Below are 17,752 nucleotides of genomic sequence, written 5' to 3' on the forward strand. Positions count from 1 at the left end.
GGGACTTCTGTCTAGGATTAGTGCCACTCTGATTTCAGCACCTCTATTTTTAAAATCATGTGGTCTTTCTTGTTTTCTGCCAAGGAGCCCTCCTTTCCTATCTCAGGTGAGGGGATTGACTTGGGGACCGTAGTTTGGCGCGTGAAATAAAATGGGACACAACGTTCATTTGCGATTTTATTTTTTAAAAATGAAATATTCAAAGTACTTTTCTTTCAAATATTGACACATAATGTTTACCTTTAAATATTTACAGCATGTTGTTGTGATGCTCTTGTAGAAAAGAAAAATGCATGCTTCTGGCCTGAAAGCCAGAGCCAAATGCAAAAGACCATGGAACTGCAGCCAGAGAACAGGAACCTGTACAGTATCCAGTCACTTTTCAGCACAGGAGAGCAGGAGTACAAAATTGGAACCTATTGTTTCCTAGCAACACGGCTGAGGCCATTATAACACAATTTTCAGTATGATTAGAACCTCTAACTGTTGTTACATAGAAACTGAAAATCTTGGCATACACTGTAAACATCTTTACTTTTCATGAGAAAGGAAGCAGCTAAAAAGAGTCCTTTTCTGACAGAAAAGCTGGACTTCTCCTTTTCGCCTTTTCTCTTACTGATGCTTTTGCCAGAAGAACAGTAAAGATTTAGACACTGTCATGATTCATACACGTAAAATAGTTTTCAAGGACACAATCTGATATACTAACATTTATTTAAGAGGTTAAAGTCCACCACTAAATCTAAGGAAAGATTTTTTTTAACTGCCAAACACATTTCCTTTGACAAATAATGTTAAGATGACAACTGCCAAGACAAAATCCACAGCAAGTTTAACTCTAAGTATGTTCAATTACTGGTTAGGGAGCGATTTCTTCTTACACACAGTAGTATATTTGGTCCTTAACAGCTTTCACACAAAGGACACACTGAAATAAGTCACTGTTTTGTGTTTGAATTATCACTGTTTTTTGTTTTGTTTTGTTTTTCATTTTTTTTCTGTTTTTGTTCTTTTGCTCTTTTTTTATTTGTTTTGTTTTCTTTGCAGACTAAAGAACCTTACAGAAGGCTGTGGAAGAGCAGTCTGAGATCTGAAGTATTAGGCAGGTCGCTATGTATATGTGAGTTCCTCCAAGAAAACAAGAATGGTGCATCCAATCTATAGCCACACGGTTCCCTACAAGCTATAATACACTTCATTCCATCCAGTTTTTCTTGATACTTGATGATTATACTTCTGCTTTTCATTGCAATTCAACTAAATTGCCCTTAAAAGAAACAAATCTGCAGAAATGCAAAAACTTTGCCTGGACTCTCTGGTAAAATTACTGTGGGAACAGGTCTCGTGGGAAAGGAAGAGAAAAAAGAAATGTAGAAATAAGTGATGGAAATTAAATTCTAATGAAAGTTGTAATGGAATGTTATACCTCTTTATGTAGGGAGTAGGTGAATTTCAAATTATACATTGTCAAGTGTTCATATATTTGGCTATGTTGTATATATTATTTCATATATATGTAGTCTATATATTATAGAACTTCTAGGTGGCTTGAGAATAAATGGCATCCTTATTTTATACATTATTTTGCTGGGTTAAAAAATAAAACATATACTTATTTCTATGGCAAGTGTGAAAGAATGAATTGAGCTTTATTTCTCTTTCCTTCCAGAATCATGCTTCTCATCAACAGCGATTGGATTGACAACTAAAAATAGCTGTATTTAAATACCTCTTAAACTTTGAATTTTTAGCTCCTTTGGATCTCTAGAGTGCAATGGTAAAACAAGTTAAAACCAAAAACACACCAATGAAATGGGCCTAAGGAAAGGAAGCAATCAGAGTATTTCCTGTATCCCTTCCAGAACCTTCCTCACAGGAGCATCCAATACTATCTTCTCACTTTAACCTGCTTGAGTGCTATGTAGCTGTGTCGTGTGAGCCCCCTGCCTTTTGTGTGTGAGAAATTTCATGCATTTTCCCTTCAAAGCTGCACTGTCATCAGGAAACACAAATGATTTGTCCTCTCATTCAAACTTCAGAACTAAAGCTCAGTGAAAGCATCCTTCCTCCCCTGCCAACAGGAAGCAATAAACGTAATATTTCCATGTTCTTTTTATGAAATGCCAAAATGTTTCTCTTAGATTTGCAACTTGTTAGTGCTAAAAACCTTTTGGTTTTTCTTTTCCTCCTCAAAACTTTAGGAGTTGTAAAGAGAACAGTAATATTTCAAGGCAGTATTAAAACCACAGTTGTAAGTGATAAAAAGTGCATTTCCTGAATATAATACAAATATAACTTTAGGTAACCAAAGGCACAAACTAACTAAATACATATTACAAACTAGAATTGCACAGTTCAAGGTAATTACTATGAAGGAATAGCTCCAAATAGTTCTTTCTAATGGATATTTAAATTGGTTTGAAAATGATACATCACTAGTGAGTTGCAAAAGAGTGCAATCACTTAAAATAGAAGCAAAATAGACTCCAAGATTGACACATTGGGTTAGTGATACAAATACACCACGTTTAAGTATGCACTTTTATATACAGTTAACGAATGGTTTTCTCATTGACTTAAAAGAATGTCAGAGGTTCTAGGAACTTAAGATCTATTTTTAGGTTGGTGTGGAGGTATTCAAATTTTCAACATGTTTGTGAAACTTTTCAATATTCCATGGTGAGTACTGTACTGAGGGCAAAAGCCTGATTCGGGGAAAGCCCTGTACTGGGATTTTAGTCTGGATTAGCAATATCTTGAGCTGGTGTGCTTCCAATTACAAAGATAAACAATGAGGTCATCCTGCATTCTTTCTGTCTCTCCCTTCCCTTTCTCACCGCATGGATCTGATGTTCTGAACCTGAAGGTTTTAACAATGAAATATTTCAATCCACCCTCCCTACTGTTTGCCGGGGTCCCTCTCCCTCATTCTTTGTATAATGAGAGTCAGATTCTTTTAAAAAAATTCTTAACATGAGCCTGGATTCTGACTTTGCATATTTTCAATGCCACTGTCTTTACAAGCAGGACAATGGCCCCATATTGTATTTAGGTAGTAGCTGGAAAGAATCTAAATTCTCCTCCACACATAGCAAATGTTCCTCGGGAGATGCGAGGGGAGAAGCTGGCTCCTTGGAATTTTCTACTGGGCACACTGTGCTGTCATGAATTTTCATTTGCGGCAACTTGCAATTACACAGCATTTTATAAACTGCCTCTTTGTCAATGGGCACAAATCTCTCAGCTCACCAAGTGGCTTCTTTTACTGCAGGATTCATAAGAGACTGAGAAGACTGCAGCAGATATTAATATTAACCCCGACATTTCTCTAAATTTTAAGTGATCGTGGAACAAACAATCCCTCCTGAAAATATTTATTTTCCTAGGTGGAAAAATTATTAAACAAACATACGTGGATTAAGCACAGAGAACTAAAATAACCACATAAATGACATTGGTGAAAAACTAGTTTGCCCCTCAGTAATTAGATGAAATGCTTTATGTTTGGAAGGATTCACTTAATTCAATTTTCTGCATATGGCTGGGAGAGATTCAATACACAATTGTACATTTGAAAGATGACTCTAAGTGGGAGGAAATGATGAGGCAGCAACTATTGTTATGTTGGCTTTCATCTCATTGTCACTGTAATGCAAGGTCTATTGTTTCTACGGTTTTGGCTCGTAGGAATTTCTGCAGCAGTAGCTAATATGTTTCTCAGCATCACAGGCACATAGACCTGTTAAAGCCTCTTTTCTTGTACCAGAACCATCCGTTTTAGTATATTACCTTTCTTGTGCACAAACCATTGAATTAGTGTATAAATACTGAATTACTAATGTGAAACTATGACCAAAGCACATCCTATATATAAATGAGAAATTCCTATCCCAGTTAATAAAAGCTATGTTTACATGAGGCCAATACAGCTGGGCAAATGGAGAAGAAATTGAGTCAAAACAGGTTATGTGAGCGAGGTCACATTGACCAGCTGCTTTGGTACCACGTACACACAAGCAAATCAGTGGCCCTTCAGCCTGCTTACTGTGCCCACAGCAAGGCATTGCCGAAGCCAGCCACCACACGCCAAAACACAGCACAACAACATGGCATTTACTGTTTAACAGGCAAGGAGGAAAAATCAGGAAAGGAGGGAAAACGGGTTTCTGACTCCAGGAGATGGTGCTTGAAGACATTTTTGATTTCTTTTGAAGTTTCCTAGAACAGATCTGGACAATGTAAGGGGGCTGGCAGTCTTTTGAGATGCAAGATTTAGACACTGGTGCACCACGTTTTTTAAGGAGCCTGGAAGTTCTGCCAATGAATTGGATGTGAAACTTGGTGTCGCAATAGAAATCGAGAGCCATGGGTTCTTTTTATGTAGTTGAACAGAGGCATGGCTCAATAAATTGAGAGTGGTGCGTCTGAAAACATTTGTGTTAGCTGTTTGTGTTCAGCTTGTGTTCTTTTGAATACTGCCACACGAGAACTAAAAATCTCTGTCATTTCTTAAAGTTTAAACAAACAATATTAAAATACCATCTTCTGTCACATTGAAAGGCAGTTGGATATGTTTTTCCTCCATATTTACATATACAGAGTTCTGATCTAGAAAACCAATACAATAAACCTTTTTTTTGTTTTGTTTTGTTTTGTTTTAAAAACAGGCAGTCTTTGGTGACGCAAAGGCAGAGTTTTCTTTTGTTACCTCCTGCCTATTTCACTCTGTCTCATGAAATGAATATTGTTGGCACTGTCTGAAAGTTCTAAATACTGCTCAACAGACAAGACAAAATACCCATCATATCCTTGCACCCTCCCGGTGCCCAAAAGCTGTTGCTTTTCCCCCTCTGTCCATACCCGAGTCCCTTCTTCCCCTTCCTGTAGCCTCCTCTGCTCCTGAGTCCAGGCCTGGGCCACTGCGCGCTGTCTGGCCATCTCCAACACGTGGTTCTTCTCCTCTTCGACAGTCGTTCCATATCGGATATTGAAGCACAGAGCTCCGTGCTGCAGTTGAATATCAGCAAACCGTCTAGTCCTTCCATTCAACACTGACGTCATCTGAGACACAGTGACATTAACGCCATTCTCCAGAATCCGCCTCCCCCCAGTGTTACCGATGAGCACCAGGTCTTCCTCCAGAGACCCGAGCTTAATGAAGTAGTGAGTGTCCCTCCCTTCTATGGTAAAATGCAGGTTTTCCAGGTAATGAGCATTGTTGAGAATGGCAGCAAGACGCCTGCTATCTTCATTGGCTACTCCTATAATATCAGCTGTCACTATGCCCTCCTTGATGGCAAATTTTATACCTTTGCCAAAGACAGAAGGGACAGCAGCAAACCTTGGCTGTTTCCCTCCTTCAAGGCACCGCCCCTCATTGTACTGAGGAGTCATAGGAAGCTGATCCAAGGAAATGAAATTCCTGAGCTGTTTCTGGAGCTCACACTGAATGCCCAGGATCATCTAGGAAAGAAGGCACAGGGCAAAGGCAGCACACGGTTAGAGAACTGTGGAGCAGGGACTGAAGGAAAGGCCATCCAGAGATTGCCACACCTGGGGATCCAGCCCACATGCAGTCACCAAACGCAGACACTATTGCTGATGCCAAGAAGTGCATGCTGACAGGAGCCTGATATAACTGTCTCCTGAGAGCCTCTGCCAGAGCATGACACACACAGAGGTGGATGCTTGCAGCCAACCATTGAACTGAGAATGGGGTCTCTAATGGAGGAGTTAGAGAAAGGACTGAAGGAGCTGAATGGGTTTGCAACCCCATAAGAAGAACAACAATAGCAACCAACCAGATCCACCCCCAGAGCTCCCAGGGACTAAACCACTAACCAAGGAGTACACATGGACAGACCCATGACTCCATCTGCATATATAGCAGAGGATGGCCTTGTTGGGCATCAATGGGAGGAGAAGCCCTTGGTCGTGCCAAGGCTGGACCCCCGGAAGTGTAGGAGAATGTCAGGGTGGGGAGGTGGGAAGGAGTGGGTGAGAGTGGGAACATCCTCTTAGAAGTAGGGAAGGGGTTAGGGGATATGGGAGAGGGGGAAAAGGGGATAGCATTTGAAATGTAAATACATAAAATATCCAAGAAAAATAAAATTAAAAACCAAACTGGAATATCTACACTAAAGATTGGGAGAACAGATGGCTAACAGGTACTGATTTCTCAGTTGTCTTACATCTTGTTTTAGTTGAGTGTAAGAAAATATATTCAAACACTGTATCCCACAATTTCACACCTACAAGGAACTTTGTGTATGTGTGTGTGTGTCTGTTTTTCTTTTCAGCACTTACTTGTGGTAGCCAGTTTCTGAAAAACATTCCCATCCAACATGAATGTATTTTATGTTGATCAAATCCATTCCTCAGTCCTCACTTCCAACTTCTCCCAGTTACTTCCCCCCATATCACACTCCAAACTTGTAGCCTCTTACATTTGTATGAGTTCATATACTGAGTTCAATTAGTCCAAATGGTGTTGCTTACATGCATGAAGGGATAGGGCCATCCACTGAAGCATGGACAGCTCACCACAGGCACTACCCCTGAGAAAAACTTAAATGTCTATAGCTTCTGATGAGGATTGGGGCCTTGTGGGCCCCACATCAGTGCTGGAACATTGGCAAGATTGAGCTTGCGTAGGGCTGGTGTAGACAACCAGAGTTGTTGAGAGGTTGTGACTGTAACCGCCTATCATGCCCAGAATACGCAGGCTTTTGCAGCAGTCCCTCTAACCTCCGCTACTTATGATCTTTGTGCCCCTTCTGTGAGGTTCCTTGATATTTGGAGGGAGGGGCATAGAAGGAAATTTAAATAGGCCCGCTCCCTCAAAACATCTTTTATAGTCAGCAATGTAACTGACACTAACTAGATATTACTACTGCATATAGGGTGATACATCATGCACTTTGAAATTGCAAAAAATGTATAAACATAGTTTCGGCTTTCAATCACTTGTGGTTTTATAATTATATGAAAAAACCCTGAAAAATGAGAGGCACATGATGATCTTTTTACATATACTTAACATATTTTTCTTACTTGAGAACTTTCAAGCTTGCTAAGAAAAAGACTAATAGCTCTCGTAGTAGCCAATACATTTCTAAAAAATTTTTAACAGTTTATTTATTTATTGATGTTTTAAAATGACTTTTAGCTATAAAAATGTATATTTCATAAATTATTATAAAAGAAATAGCTCTACAATATCTATCTACTTGGAATTTTTCCTTTATAATTTTGACCTAAATGTTGTTTCTTTACCCGCATTTCAGTTTTATTGTCTTACTTCCTTGTCTTTTTATTTGTATCTCATAGTCTTCATTGTTTCACTGTTCACAGTTCTCTAAGACTGTATTACTATAAAATGTAATATATTTGTTTATTATACCTCTATATAGTTTTCTTTATCAAAAAGTTTTATTATTTTATCTTCATGTTCTTAAGGCACAATTCTTGAAATCATTTGGCAGTTTGAAATCTTAGTACAGTTTTTTTTTCTATATAGGATCCATTGTTGCTGTTACTAGCTGAAATGTAAGACATTTAATTCCTTTGTGCTGTCATCAGTAATCTACTAGTCTCTCCCTTCAAAGTGCCACTTTCCTGATCTTTTTCTTACAGATGGCTCCTCATACATCATTCAAAACAGCCCTCAAAGAAATAATTTTTTTGCATTAGATGATATTCTGCTTTTTTAAAAATTTTTTTGCTAAAATTTGTACTAACCTTGCCAGGATCCCACTCTTGGGTTTTTGTCTGAAGCTGAAGAAGCTCATAAGTTAATTCCATGTTTTCTAGTTCTGGTTTGGGGAATCCAGGTAGCACGTTATGTAATTGGAAACCAAAGAGCTCCAGCCAACTGCCAATGTCTGTGAGACAGAAAATTCAAAACAAAACAAGACATTCAACAGGCACTTCTCAACTTGAAAGATATCCTTCTGCTGTCAATGTTTAGACCATGGGAAGGGAAATTAAGCATTCCCCCATTACTTGATTCACTGTAAAACAATATCCATTCCCCTCTGTAGGGAAATCTATTGACCTGTGGGCAATCCCAGGAATAGGTTCAGTTCACTGTAGTGAAACTCATAATATGGTACTAGTTTTAAGACCATCTGGATTGTGACCCTGGATTTATTCCACGCAACATAATCTTGATTGTTTTATGAGAGAACCTTGGCAAGCTTTTAAGGATAGAGCATAAAAATAGCTTATAGGGGAGGGCGGCAATGGGGGGAGGGTTGGGAGGGGAACACCCATAAGGAAGGGGAGGGGATGTTTGCCCGGATACCGGGAAAGGGAATAACACTCGAAATGTATATAAGAAATACTCAAGTTAATAAAATAAATAAATAAAATAAAAGGCAATATAATAAGAAAAAAATAGCTTAAAGGGAAAGAACGAGGATGCAAAAGCATTATACCGGATGAAAAAAGTTCCATGCTTTTCTTATTCTAGGTAATGGGACGTGTAGCGAGAACATCTCTACAAAGGTATTGGGGCCATATAATAAGATTGGCTAGTAGTAAGTTAGCTCAAGTTCAGCTTAATTGAATTCCACTTAAATACCTGTGGTATACTTTGCAACGTCTTGAATTTTGCCAACGGGATAGTTATTCTCAAAGGAGTAGAGGTTGAATGGTTTAGGAAGAAGGTTCAACTGTTTCCATATGTGATGATTAGGCGTTGTCCATCTGCCAGCAACAACATCATAATCCCTTTGCCCTAGATGCACTAGTTTAGTAAGAAAATCATAGAGTCCTCCATGAAAACCAATGACGACCTCAAAGTCAGGGTATGTATCGTGATAGATGTCACCATAAGGTGTATACAAAATCTCTTTTATGACCTGACCCCGACTGCTGAACACAGCGAGTGGAGTGCCTGTATTATCACAGGCTACATAATATTCTTCACCACTGCTTAGTTCCATGGCAATAAGGTGACCTTGGAGATCATAATAAAGAGATGTAATCTCTGAGCTTGTGTGGTTGTACAGATGAGTAACTCTTATAGGGTTGGCAAGGTCTGCATAAAAGAATTGGAGATGCTGTCCTAGGCTGGACTTACTGGCAACGCGCCGCCCCAGTCCATCATAGTAATACTGCACAGTCCAGCCAGAAACTTTATTGTAGGCTTTCTGCAGCAGACCATTAGAATTATACTCAAATATATCATTTCCCCTCTGTCTCAGGAAACCATCTTCATCCATTTTATACTGAATTTCCCCTAGTCTAGTGATGCGGTCTCGGAGGTCATATCGGAGAGGAGTAAGACGAGCACTATTCCCATGGCTCAAAAGGTTGATGTTTCCGTTCAGATCATAACTATAGCGCCACTGGGTTTTGTCATTCACAGAAACAGTTTGAAGTTGCCCATCAGCATCATATTCATAGAAGTACCTTGTGATATTGGCATCTACTCCTACCCTTATATCACATATGACCATCCGGCCCATGTTATCATACTGAATAGTCATCCAGTAGGCAATTGCCTTTAGGATCTCGTATTGGACCTCAATGACTTGTCCATTGGCATTGAAGATCTTGGTGTGCTTCATCACTGTTGTAGTTATAACCTGATTTAGATCATAATTAATTACACTGAATTTTCCAAACTGTTCTGTTCTACCAGAAACATCAACGTATCGGTACAAATCTATGGGCAAAGGGGTCTCATTGATCACAGCTTGCATGCTGGTGACACGAAAGTTGTTATAACTGTAGTCAAACCGTGCATTCACAAGACCTTCTTCACTGAATCGGAAAATTTGACGTCCAATGAGAGGTCCTGTAGGAACCAAAATAAAAATGAGAAAATAGCTATCATAGGCATAATCACAACTTTTTTGATTAAGTATTGATACCTTTATGTTCAAAATCATATTGTATTATAGATTTGTCTCTGATGTCTGATGCCTGGGTATATCAGTGTGTGTGTGTGTGTGTGTGTGTGTGTGTGTGTGTGTGTGTGTGTGCATAGCATTTGTTACTAGATGTGGAAAATATCGCATAGCACAGTTACTGATCAATTTAATTATAGAGACTATCAAAATAATAACCTATCCAGTAGCCTAGAGGGAAGAAACTGCTATTATGTTCATGCCATTTTGCTATCATCACTGGCGAACATTTTAGTTAACCTTTGCTACAAAGTCAGATGGTTAGATTTTCACAATGTCCAACATTCCAGTAACTGGCTTTGGGCATGTTATGAATGCAAAGGTTGAAATAAATCCCAGAGTTCTGACTTTTGTCATTAACTGGAACTTATCGAGGTTACCTAGGGCTTGAGCTGCTTTGTGAGTTTCATGTCTTATACATCGATCTCTGGAGAGATACAGGGGTGGATATGAACAAGTATAGGGTTGCAATAGGTACTGAAGTTGTGATTGTTTTGAAAGCTGAGACAGAAATATATGGTGTGCTATCAAGGAATCATCTTTCAGGTAGACTACAGTATGTTTTAAATTTAGAGTGGAAGATAGTATGAGAAGGAAAACAGAAATTTGTTCAGTCAAACGTGAGTTAGCATGAGAGGTTAACACTTCTTTTTATGAATGTGACCATACAAATATAAAAGAATATGGATGCTGAGGTATACCGCTACCCCATTTCATAACAAACCTGTTTGCCTGTATCTGATGGTGCAGATGAATCCGTCATGCATCAGGTGTATTGTCTTAATCACTCCAGAAGATTCTTCATATGTTAACGTAACCTGAGTGGTGTCATAGAGAATCTCAGACAGTCTTGCTTGCTTTGTGTACTTGTATAGAACTCTGCGCCCAGTTCCTAGATGCAGAGTCTGTAAAAGTCGGCCATCTCGACTGTAGTCTTGGATAAAAGAAGTGCTACTGTCTGGTGGAGTGTAGATATTACGGTAGTAGCCCACTGAAAGCATGGTTTGTAAGCTGTGGCGCACCATGCTAGGCATGGTGACCGACAGCAGACAATCTGATTGGTCATACTCAAAGATGTAACGCCGCTGGCTGTGTAAGAGAAGCATCACAGACTGAAACGAGACAAGATCAAAATACTGTAATTTGTACCACGAATGTTTAAGAGATTAAAAGAGATACATGCTTAACCATTTAACACATTTTTTTCTAGCAATTACTATGTGCCAGGGACTGGGGCAGAGCCCGGTGAATATAGTAGTACACAATAAAGTTATCTTCCATCATGGAATGTGCAGCTTAATGAAAATGAAAGACAAGTAACCCAGTCATTATAATACAGTGTGAACTGAGTTAGGACAGGGGATAACTCAATGACTTGAGGAAAGTAGAGGAAAAATGGTTATCCCAGACTTGGGAAGGAAGATTCAAGTTGAAACCTAAATAATCTTGGGCAGGCAAAGATGGGGAGCTGTATTGTTCAGAAGGAAAGAGTACTTCTGGTAATGGCTGTAACATTGGGAGAGGCTGAGAATTAAGGAAGCCTATGGAAATGGCCTTTCCCATAGATTGAGAGGAATTTTTATGGCCAGAATGTGTGTGGTTTGGGGGTAGTGAGAGTGAATGGTAAGAATGCAGTTGAATCTAGAACTTGCATGAATTTTTACGGCTTTAGACTTAAGGTCCTTTGCAATAGGGGGCCCACTGTCAAGTTTTAAGCAAGCTGTGGGACAGACACTTGAGGGGAGAGAAATAGTCAAGTTGGTGTCTTAAAAAGGTCACCTCTGCTTCTATATGGGGATGGATTGGAGGGAGGCAAAGAGAGGACAGGGTATATCAAGTGTGAACTTTGATCCACTGAAATGCATTGATTTTATATAGTTGTTGTCTTCCTGAAAAGGTGCATGTTGAATATTATTGTACATGCTTTGCCATATATACTTTTTCATTTTCCAATTTGATTCATGTTTTAAGAGAGAGAGAGAGAGAGAGAGAGAGAGAGAGAGAGAGAGAGAGAGAGAGAGAGAGAGAGGATTAAAAGTGAAGAATTCTTTGGTTATATGATTAAATTTGTATTTTAGGATCAGCTATTTGTCAAAGCCTAATACTTTGTATATAATTGATGTTTAATAAATATTGGTTGATATTTTAATTTCAAACAGAAACAGGAGTCAGGTCTGCTGGTATAGGCCTATAATCCAGGCTACTCAGGAGGCTGAGGGCAGAAGGGTCAAAAGATTAAGGCTTGCCTGGGATACAAAATGAGTTTAAGGCCAGCCTCAGCTATTTAGAAAGACCCTGTCTTAAACATAATTTTTAAAGGTTTGAGAATATAGGTCACTGATAGAGTCCATGCCTAGCACATGTGAGATTATAAATTCAATCTCTGGTAGCACAGGAAAAGAAAGTCAGTATCAATTGCTATACATGAAAAGCTCCGTTTTATGAAACACTCTAATTCATTGGCACTTAAAACTTACTTTTAAAAAGACTTTGTTTAATTTCTATGTATGTGGGCATAGGCATCTGTTTCTGTATATGCACTTGCAGAGGACAGAGAAGGACACAGGGTATGCTATTCTAACTCACTGTCTTATTGTCCTGAGAAATTATCCTTTAAAGAATCTGGAGCCATCCTAGTGGTCAGCAAGTCCCAAGTCCTCCTGTCCTTGTCCCCGAAAGCTTTGGAGTTATAGGCAAAGGTGAAGCTGTGCATACCTAGTTTGTTTTGTTTTGTTTTTGATGTGGGTGTTAGGGATTCGAACTCAAGTCCTCATGGTTGTGTAGCAAGCACTCAACATACACTACACTACATCCTCAGTGCTTTAACAAAACACACTCTGCTACCTCAGTGGTTCTGTCCTTAAATAAAAACGAAAAATTCACCCTACGCACTCTAATCTAACGCTTTAGGAGAGCTTCACTTTTGAGAATTACAAAACAACAACCAAAAAATCAAGTGCAACTTCTGAACTCTAGGTCGTGAAAATGACAGGCACCTTTTCGTTTTCCACAGGCATATCACACCAATAATTGTGAACGTCAATTACTTAAACATTTGTGATGTGAATTTTTAGAAAACGACATAAGTACGATGTAATCTTGTATGTTACACAAGGGCACACCCCTCCTATGCTTGTGAGAATTCTTGATTTTTCAGTTTCCTGTCAATGCCATGCAATCAGTGTTGTTCGCTCTTGTAGTCATTATTTCTTTCCCACCACTGTCGTGCTGCTACCCATGGAGACCCGCAGCTTGTCACATCTTGTAGTTCTACCATTGTGATCTCCAAACCCTCCTGAATAAAAGGCACAATCTTGCGAAGGCCTGGGGACATGAAGAGAGGCCCTCTCACCATGCAGAAGTCCCCAGGACCAGAAGGAATTGTTCCTATGAATGGAAGGAACAGCAGGTGGAAGGACACTGAAGTGGGTGGGGTAGATGCTGTAATTGGTGGAAATACCTTTGTGTGATTTCCACCCCGAGAGTTTGATTTTCCAGCTCCTTTCCACTCTCTCTTGTCAGTTTGCCAAGAACAAATGACATCTGTCACTTGTGGTGTGGGCCAGGGACAATCACCATATGGCTGCTGCACATTATCCAGTACCATCCTGCCTATTCCAGTCACTGCATTAGCTTTGCCAAAAATTTATACCGCATTGCTATTGTATTCTTTCCTCTGTTCGCTTCCTCCAGCCTGTAGTAAACCAGTGCCTGATCCCGGTTTCTCTGTGGAGCTGACTCTGAGTTGCCTTCAAAGCACCCCTCCCCCCAGTCGGTTTTAAACCTTCCCGCTAATGGCAAAAAACGTGGACGAGATGATTAGAAATCTCACGCACGCTATTGTTTTGTTGTCACAATACCATTTAGCCCCATTTGGCTGCTTTTTCTCTTTGGATTGGTATTATTAACAGTTTGTTCCAAAACAATGCTTATGCGTCTCTCCAGTGTCCACTGGGCTACTGCAGGATAAAAAGCTATTCCTTATTAGTGCGAACAATAGAGTGAGAGGCTTGTGTTTTTTAAATAGATTATTATACTGTAAAGGAAATCTCTGTGAAAGGAAATAAAAGAGAACAATCATGGCCGTATACTTATTCAAACTAGACTAGAAACGAAAGTAGAAATTTGAAAAGGTATAACTTCCAAATGACCACAAGATGGCAGTGTGGTGCTACCTGCGAACTGATGCCAAAGATCGCGTTCTGCCTCTGCAGTAAGCCTCAAAAACAAGCCCAAATAGGCAATTTTGTGTAAATGCGTAAAACTAAGCCTTCTTATTAAATGATTATAAAATATATTTAAGGGCACTTTAAAAGTGGAGCTTGTAAGAGTGATTTTAGGAAACTGAAAGATTTACATCAGATATAATACAAACTTCGTTGCACCGGTCTTCAAAATATAATTAACTTAGGGAAGTGTCATAAATCTAGGCAGAAAATTAATGACTACAGAGAGAAAAACTAAGAAGTAATAATTGATTTTCTTAATGGAGAAGAGACTATTTAAGAAACCAGAGCCATTATCCAAATACTTATTTTTCTCCTAATGAGTACAAAGCACTGTTCACAAAATGGTATGTGTAATTTCACCTACTCTAGAGAAAGTGAAACTACTTTTCTTTTCTTTTTTTATTTTACTTTACAAAATTATTGCATGCTAAGGTTAAAAAAAAAGTGCGAGGCTGATTTTAATATATCATGGTATCAGCACAGCAAGCAACCTTGCAGATGTAATGCCAGAGAGAGTATTTGGGGGTAAAGAAAAATACATTCTAAAGTTCGAACATTTTTACTGTACACTACGAGGAGTAATATGTGCATCCCTGTCCATCTCCTGTACCAAGAACTATTGTGGTAGCGAAGTCTATGTTAAAAGACTGGATTAGGAGGAATGGAAGGAGTCACAGAACAGCCCCTAATAAAGCACATAAAGGTCCAACCTCCTTTCCCTAGTTTTCTTTGAATCCAAATTTCGAAGTTGTTTTTATTTTCTTCCTTTTCTCTTTTCTGTTTGCCCCATCTCAATTTACCATCAAGTTGAAGTAAGAGCCAACTATTTTCAGTGATTTACTTTTTGTGATTTATATCAAATTATTTCATTTAGGCCATGCATTTGTTCAGTGAATTAGTTATTTATCACTGGTGATAATATTACTAAAATCAATTTCAGAATGAATTAGGAAATTATGGCAAGAATATGGATGACGTGATTAGAAATCTCATGAATACAACCATTTTGTAAGCAAGAAACCATTCCATAATTATGTATTTTGTAGGATTGGACTTTTATGGTTATTCTTCTAATTAAAGAATAATTTACACAGGAAATAGAGGCACGGTATATAAAAGACCAAGTGATTTGGCTTGTTTCACTAGTCTGTAAACAATTGGAAGTCCTTGAAATTTTTCTTAACATATTATTCTAGGCCAACAGGCCTTCTGTCTTTTTTTGTTCCCTTTTTGCTTGTTTTTGAGAAAGGTTAACAGGATTTGTGATTCTCTTGTCTCGAACTTGTTAGGGCTGGAGATACAGGTATGTGCTATCATGTTGGGCTGTTTTGCTGTTGTCTTGTTTTAAGGAACTTGTGCCCAGTAAATATTTTAGTGTATAAAAAAGAACTGATAAGAAGTTTCTTTTGTGTGATTCCCAAAGCAAATGTGAAGAAATAAACAGTTACTTTGGAAAAGAGAGACCATATCGTTGCACTGGTGTCAGAGAAAACTGCATGCAGGGTTGAATTTTAACTTTTCAATAGATATTTTGTTATTATATGGATGGCATAAAAGGGAGAGTCTTGGGAGGCTGAGATATTACAGTCTGCAGGCAATTAGCTTAGATGGTCACACTCTGGAGCTCTGAAGGCTATAACCCCCTACGTGCCCCTAAGGACTGTTGGCTACTTCCCAACTCACATGGAGGAGCTGGAGAAGGGAAACTGTTATTAGTGACATGATTTTTTTAAACATACATATATATGTTTTAAAAATGTGCATCTATACCAACGTTATTAGTAAATTCCCCATGAAAGGTTTTGACTGTGTGTATCCGCTACCAAATCGTTGGATTCAATTAATGTTTCAATGCATTCAGTGTAGTCCTTAGCCACGGGATTTTCCCAGTCATTCTTTGTTGAAATTCAAAAGACGAAAGATTTGCTCTGTGAGATGCAGATTTCCCCTGCTCAGAATACAGATTACACATTCTAAAAGCTTTCCCAGAAGGGAAGGACCCTGGGAGGCTATAATAGCAAAGGACGGCTGCCTCTTGCTTTTGCTCCCAAGCAAACTTTGCTTTATCACTTAGGTATTATCCGTGAGGGGAGTGCTTCAACAAGCGACTCTGAGAGGTAATGAGCTAGCTGCTTGAAGGCAGGCATGGAGCCACCAGCACGCCACTTTTTGAAAACCAAACTTTGAGGGTTGTGCTCAGAAGAACACAAATTGTCCCCTTTTTGTCATGTGTGCCATAATCCCTTATGTGACCCCTCTAAGAGATACTGATTACCCTGGGGGGAAAGAAAGTATCTTTTACTTTTCCTAGGAAGGAATTCGGGAACAACAAATTCGATTGAAATGACTTAATTTGGAAGAAAACATTCAATATCTTAGGCGGGGTTGAGACATGGCATGGAGGACCAAGGTTAATTATTCTTCTTGTCTACTGGTAATAAGAGTGGAAACCTTTCTGCTATGAAAGGGCTAATGTTCCCCCAATGGTTCATGTGGTGGGATTATAATCCTTTTAGTCCAGACAGAGAGCGTCAGCTCCCATTATGAATGATGGTGGAGACTTAGTACACACAAAAGGCTACTACCAATTAGAACTCTCTGTCGCCATTCCCTCAGGCTAATTACTTTTGAGAATTAGTCCTCAAGTATGTACAACAAAAATTTCACCCGTCAGGAGAAAAAAAAATCTTATTTGTTGGTCAAAAGGCCTTTTACCGGAGCTGAGATACATTAACACAGAGGACTGTTGGAATTTACTAGCTATTTTCTCTCAGTAGGAGCTTTCATGATAATACAGACACCTTTTCAAGGGGATGAACAAATATGTTCAAATGAGTAGAAAGCTAAGCCATTATCCTGAGTTCAGTTTGAAAAAATAAAATACTTGGCAGAGGGTAGGAATGGGGATGTTTTCAGCTGAAAAACAGCGCATCCGTACAGGTTCATGATGGAGTTTTGTTATTTATGCAATGAAAACATAGATTTTTCTCCTGTAGGTCCTCATAAAGTTGGGTACGTAGGGTTACGTTCAATATTTGTATTCATTTTCCCTCCCACATACTTACCTTTTCTAAGTAAGTATAGCTCCAAATTTTCCCATCAGCCCACGCTCTTGAGATTATTTTTCCACTCTGGTCATAGTCCGTCTTTTCATTCCAGGTTCCTCTTTGAATAAAGGTGACTAATCCTGAAGGTGAATATGTGATGTTCACTTCATTATATCTGCTGACAGGAGACCACAGAATAGGTCGTCCAGTCTGGTCATAAAGAATTCGAAGGGTGAATTTTCGGTGGTCATCATAGATCTTCCCCGTGCGGGTCATATGATCAAAATCAATGGAAAGTAGGTTTCTGTTGTGGGCCTACAAAAAAGAAAGATGAACTATATTTTATGCACTGCTTTGATTCTTCCTCTAGTGCATTCCCAATCCTCAAGCATTTCTGGATGCTCCAATGATGAAGACTCTTATCACTGATCTTTTATTGTTTAATAGTCCTCAACTTATAGTTAGCTTTATTTCCTCATGATAGTGTAGAGTCATGGAGGGACAAGGCCATGTTTCACTTCCTGGCAAAGTGCCCGGTATAATCTTGACCTTCATCCTA

General features: G+C 39.0%; 2 protein-coding genes across 3 annotated transcripts in view; one reads left to right on the top strand and one right to left on the bottom strand.

Moving 5' to 3' along the window:
• Positions 1-1,621, top strand: part of Sh2d1a (SH2 domain containing 1A) — a 28,120-nt gene extending 26,499 nt beyond the window's left edge. The window contains exon 5 of the mRNA NM_001109313.3: positions 1,048-1,621. The gene's annotated coding sequence lies outside the window, so the exon portion shown is untranslated. The remainder of the gene's footprint in view (positions 1-1,047) is intronic.
• Positions 165-17,752, bottom strand: part of Tenm1 (teneurin transmembrane protein 1) — an 889,292-nt gene continuing 871,704 nt past the window's right edge. For both annotated transcript variants that reach the window (XM_087599322.1, NM_001446957.1), the window contains 5 exon segments: positions 17,212-17,508; positions 10,642-11,029; positions 8,585-9,805; positions 7,741-7,883; positions 165-5,463 (listed from right to left, as the gene is read on the bottom strand). In XM_087599322.1, coding sequence (XP_087455448.1) covers positions 4,705-5,463; positions 7,741-7,883; positions 8,585-9,805; positions 10,642-11,029; positions 17,212-17,508 — 2,808 coding nt within the window. In that variant the 3' untranslated portion in view covers positions 165-4,704.

Source organism: Rattus norvegicus, chromosome X, assembly GCF_021556685.1.
Source record: "Rattus norvegicus strain SHRSP/BbbUtx chromosome X, alternate assembly SHRSP_T2T, whole genome shotgun sequence".
NCBI classification, from domain to species: domain Eukaryota; kingdom Metazoa; phylum Chordata; class Mammalia; order Rodentia; family Muridae; genus Rattus; species Rattus norvegicus.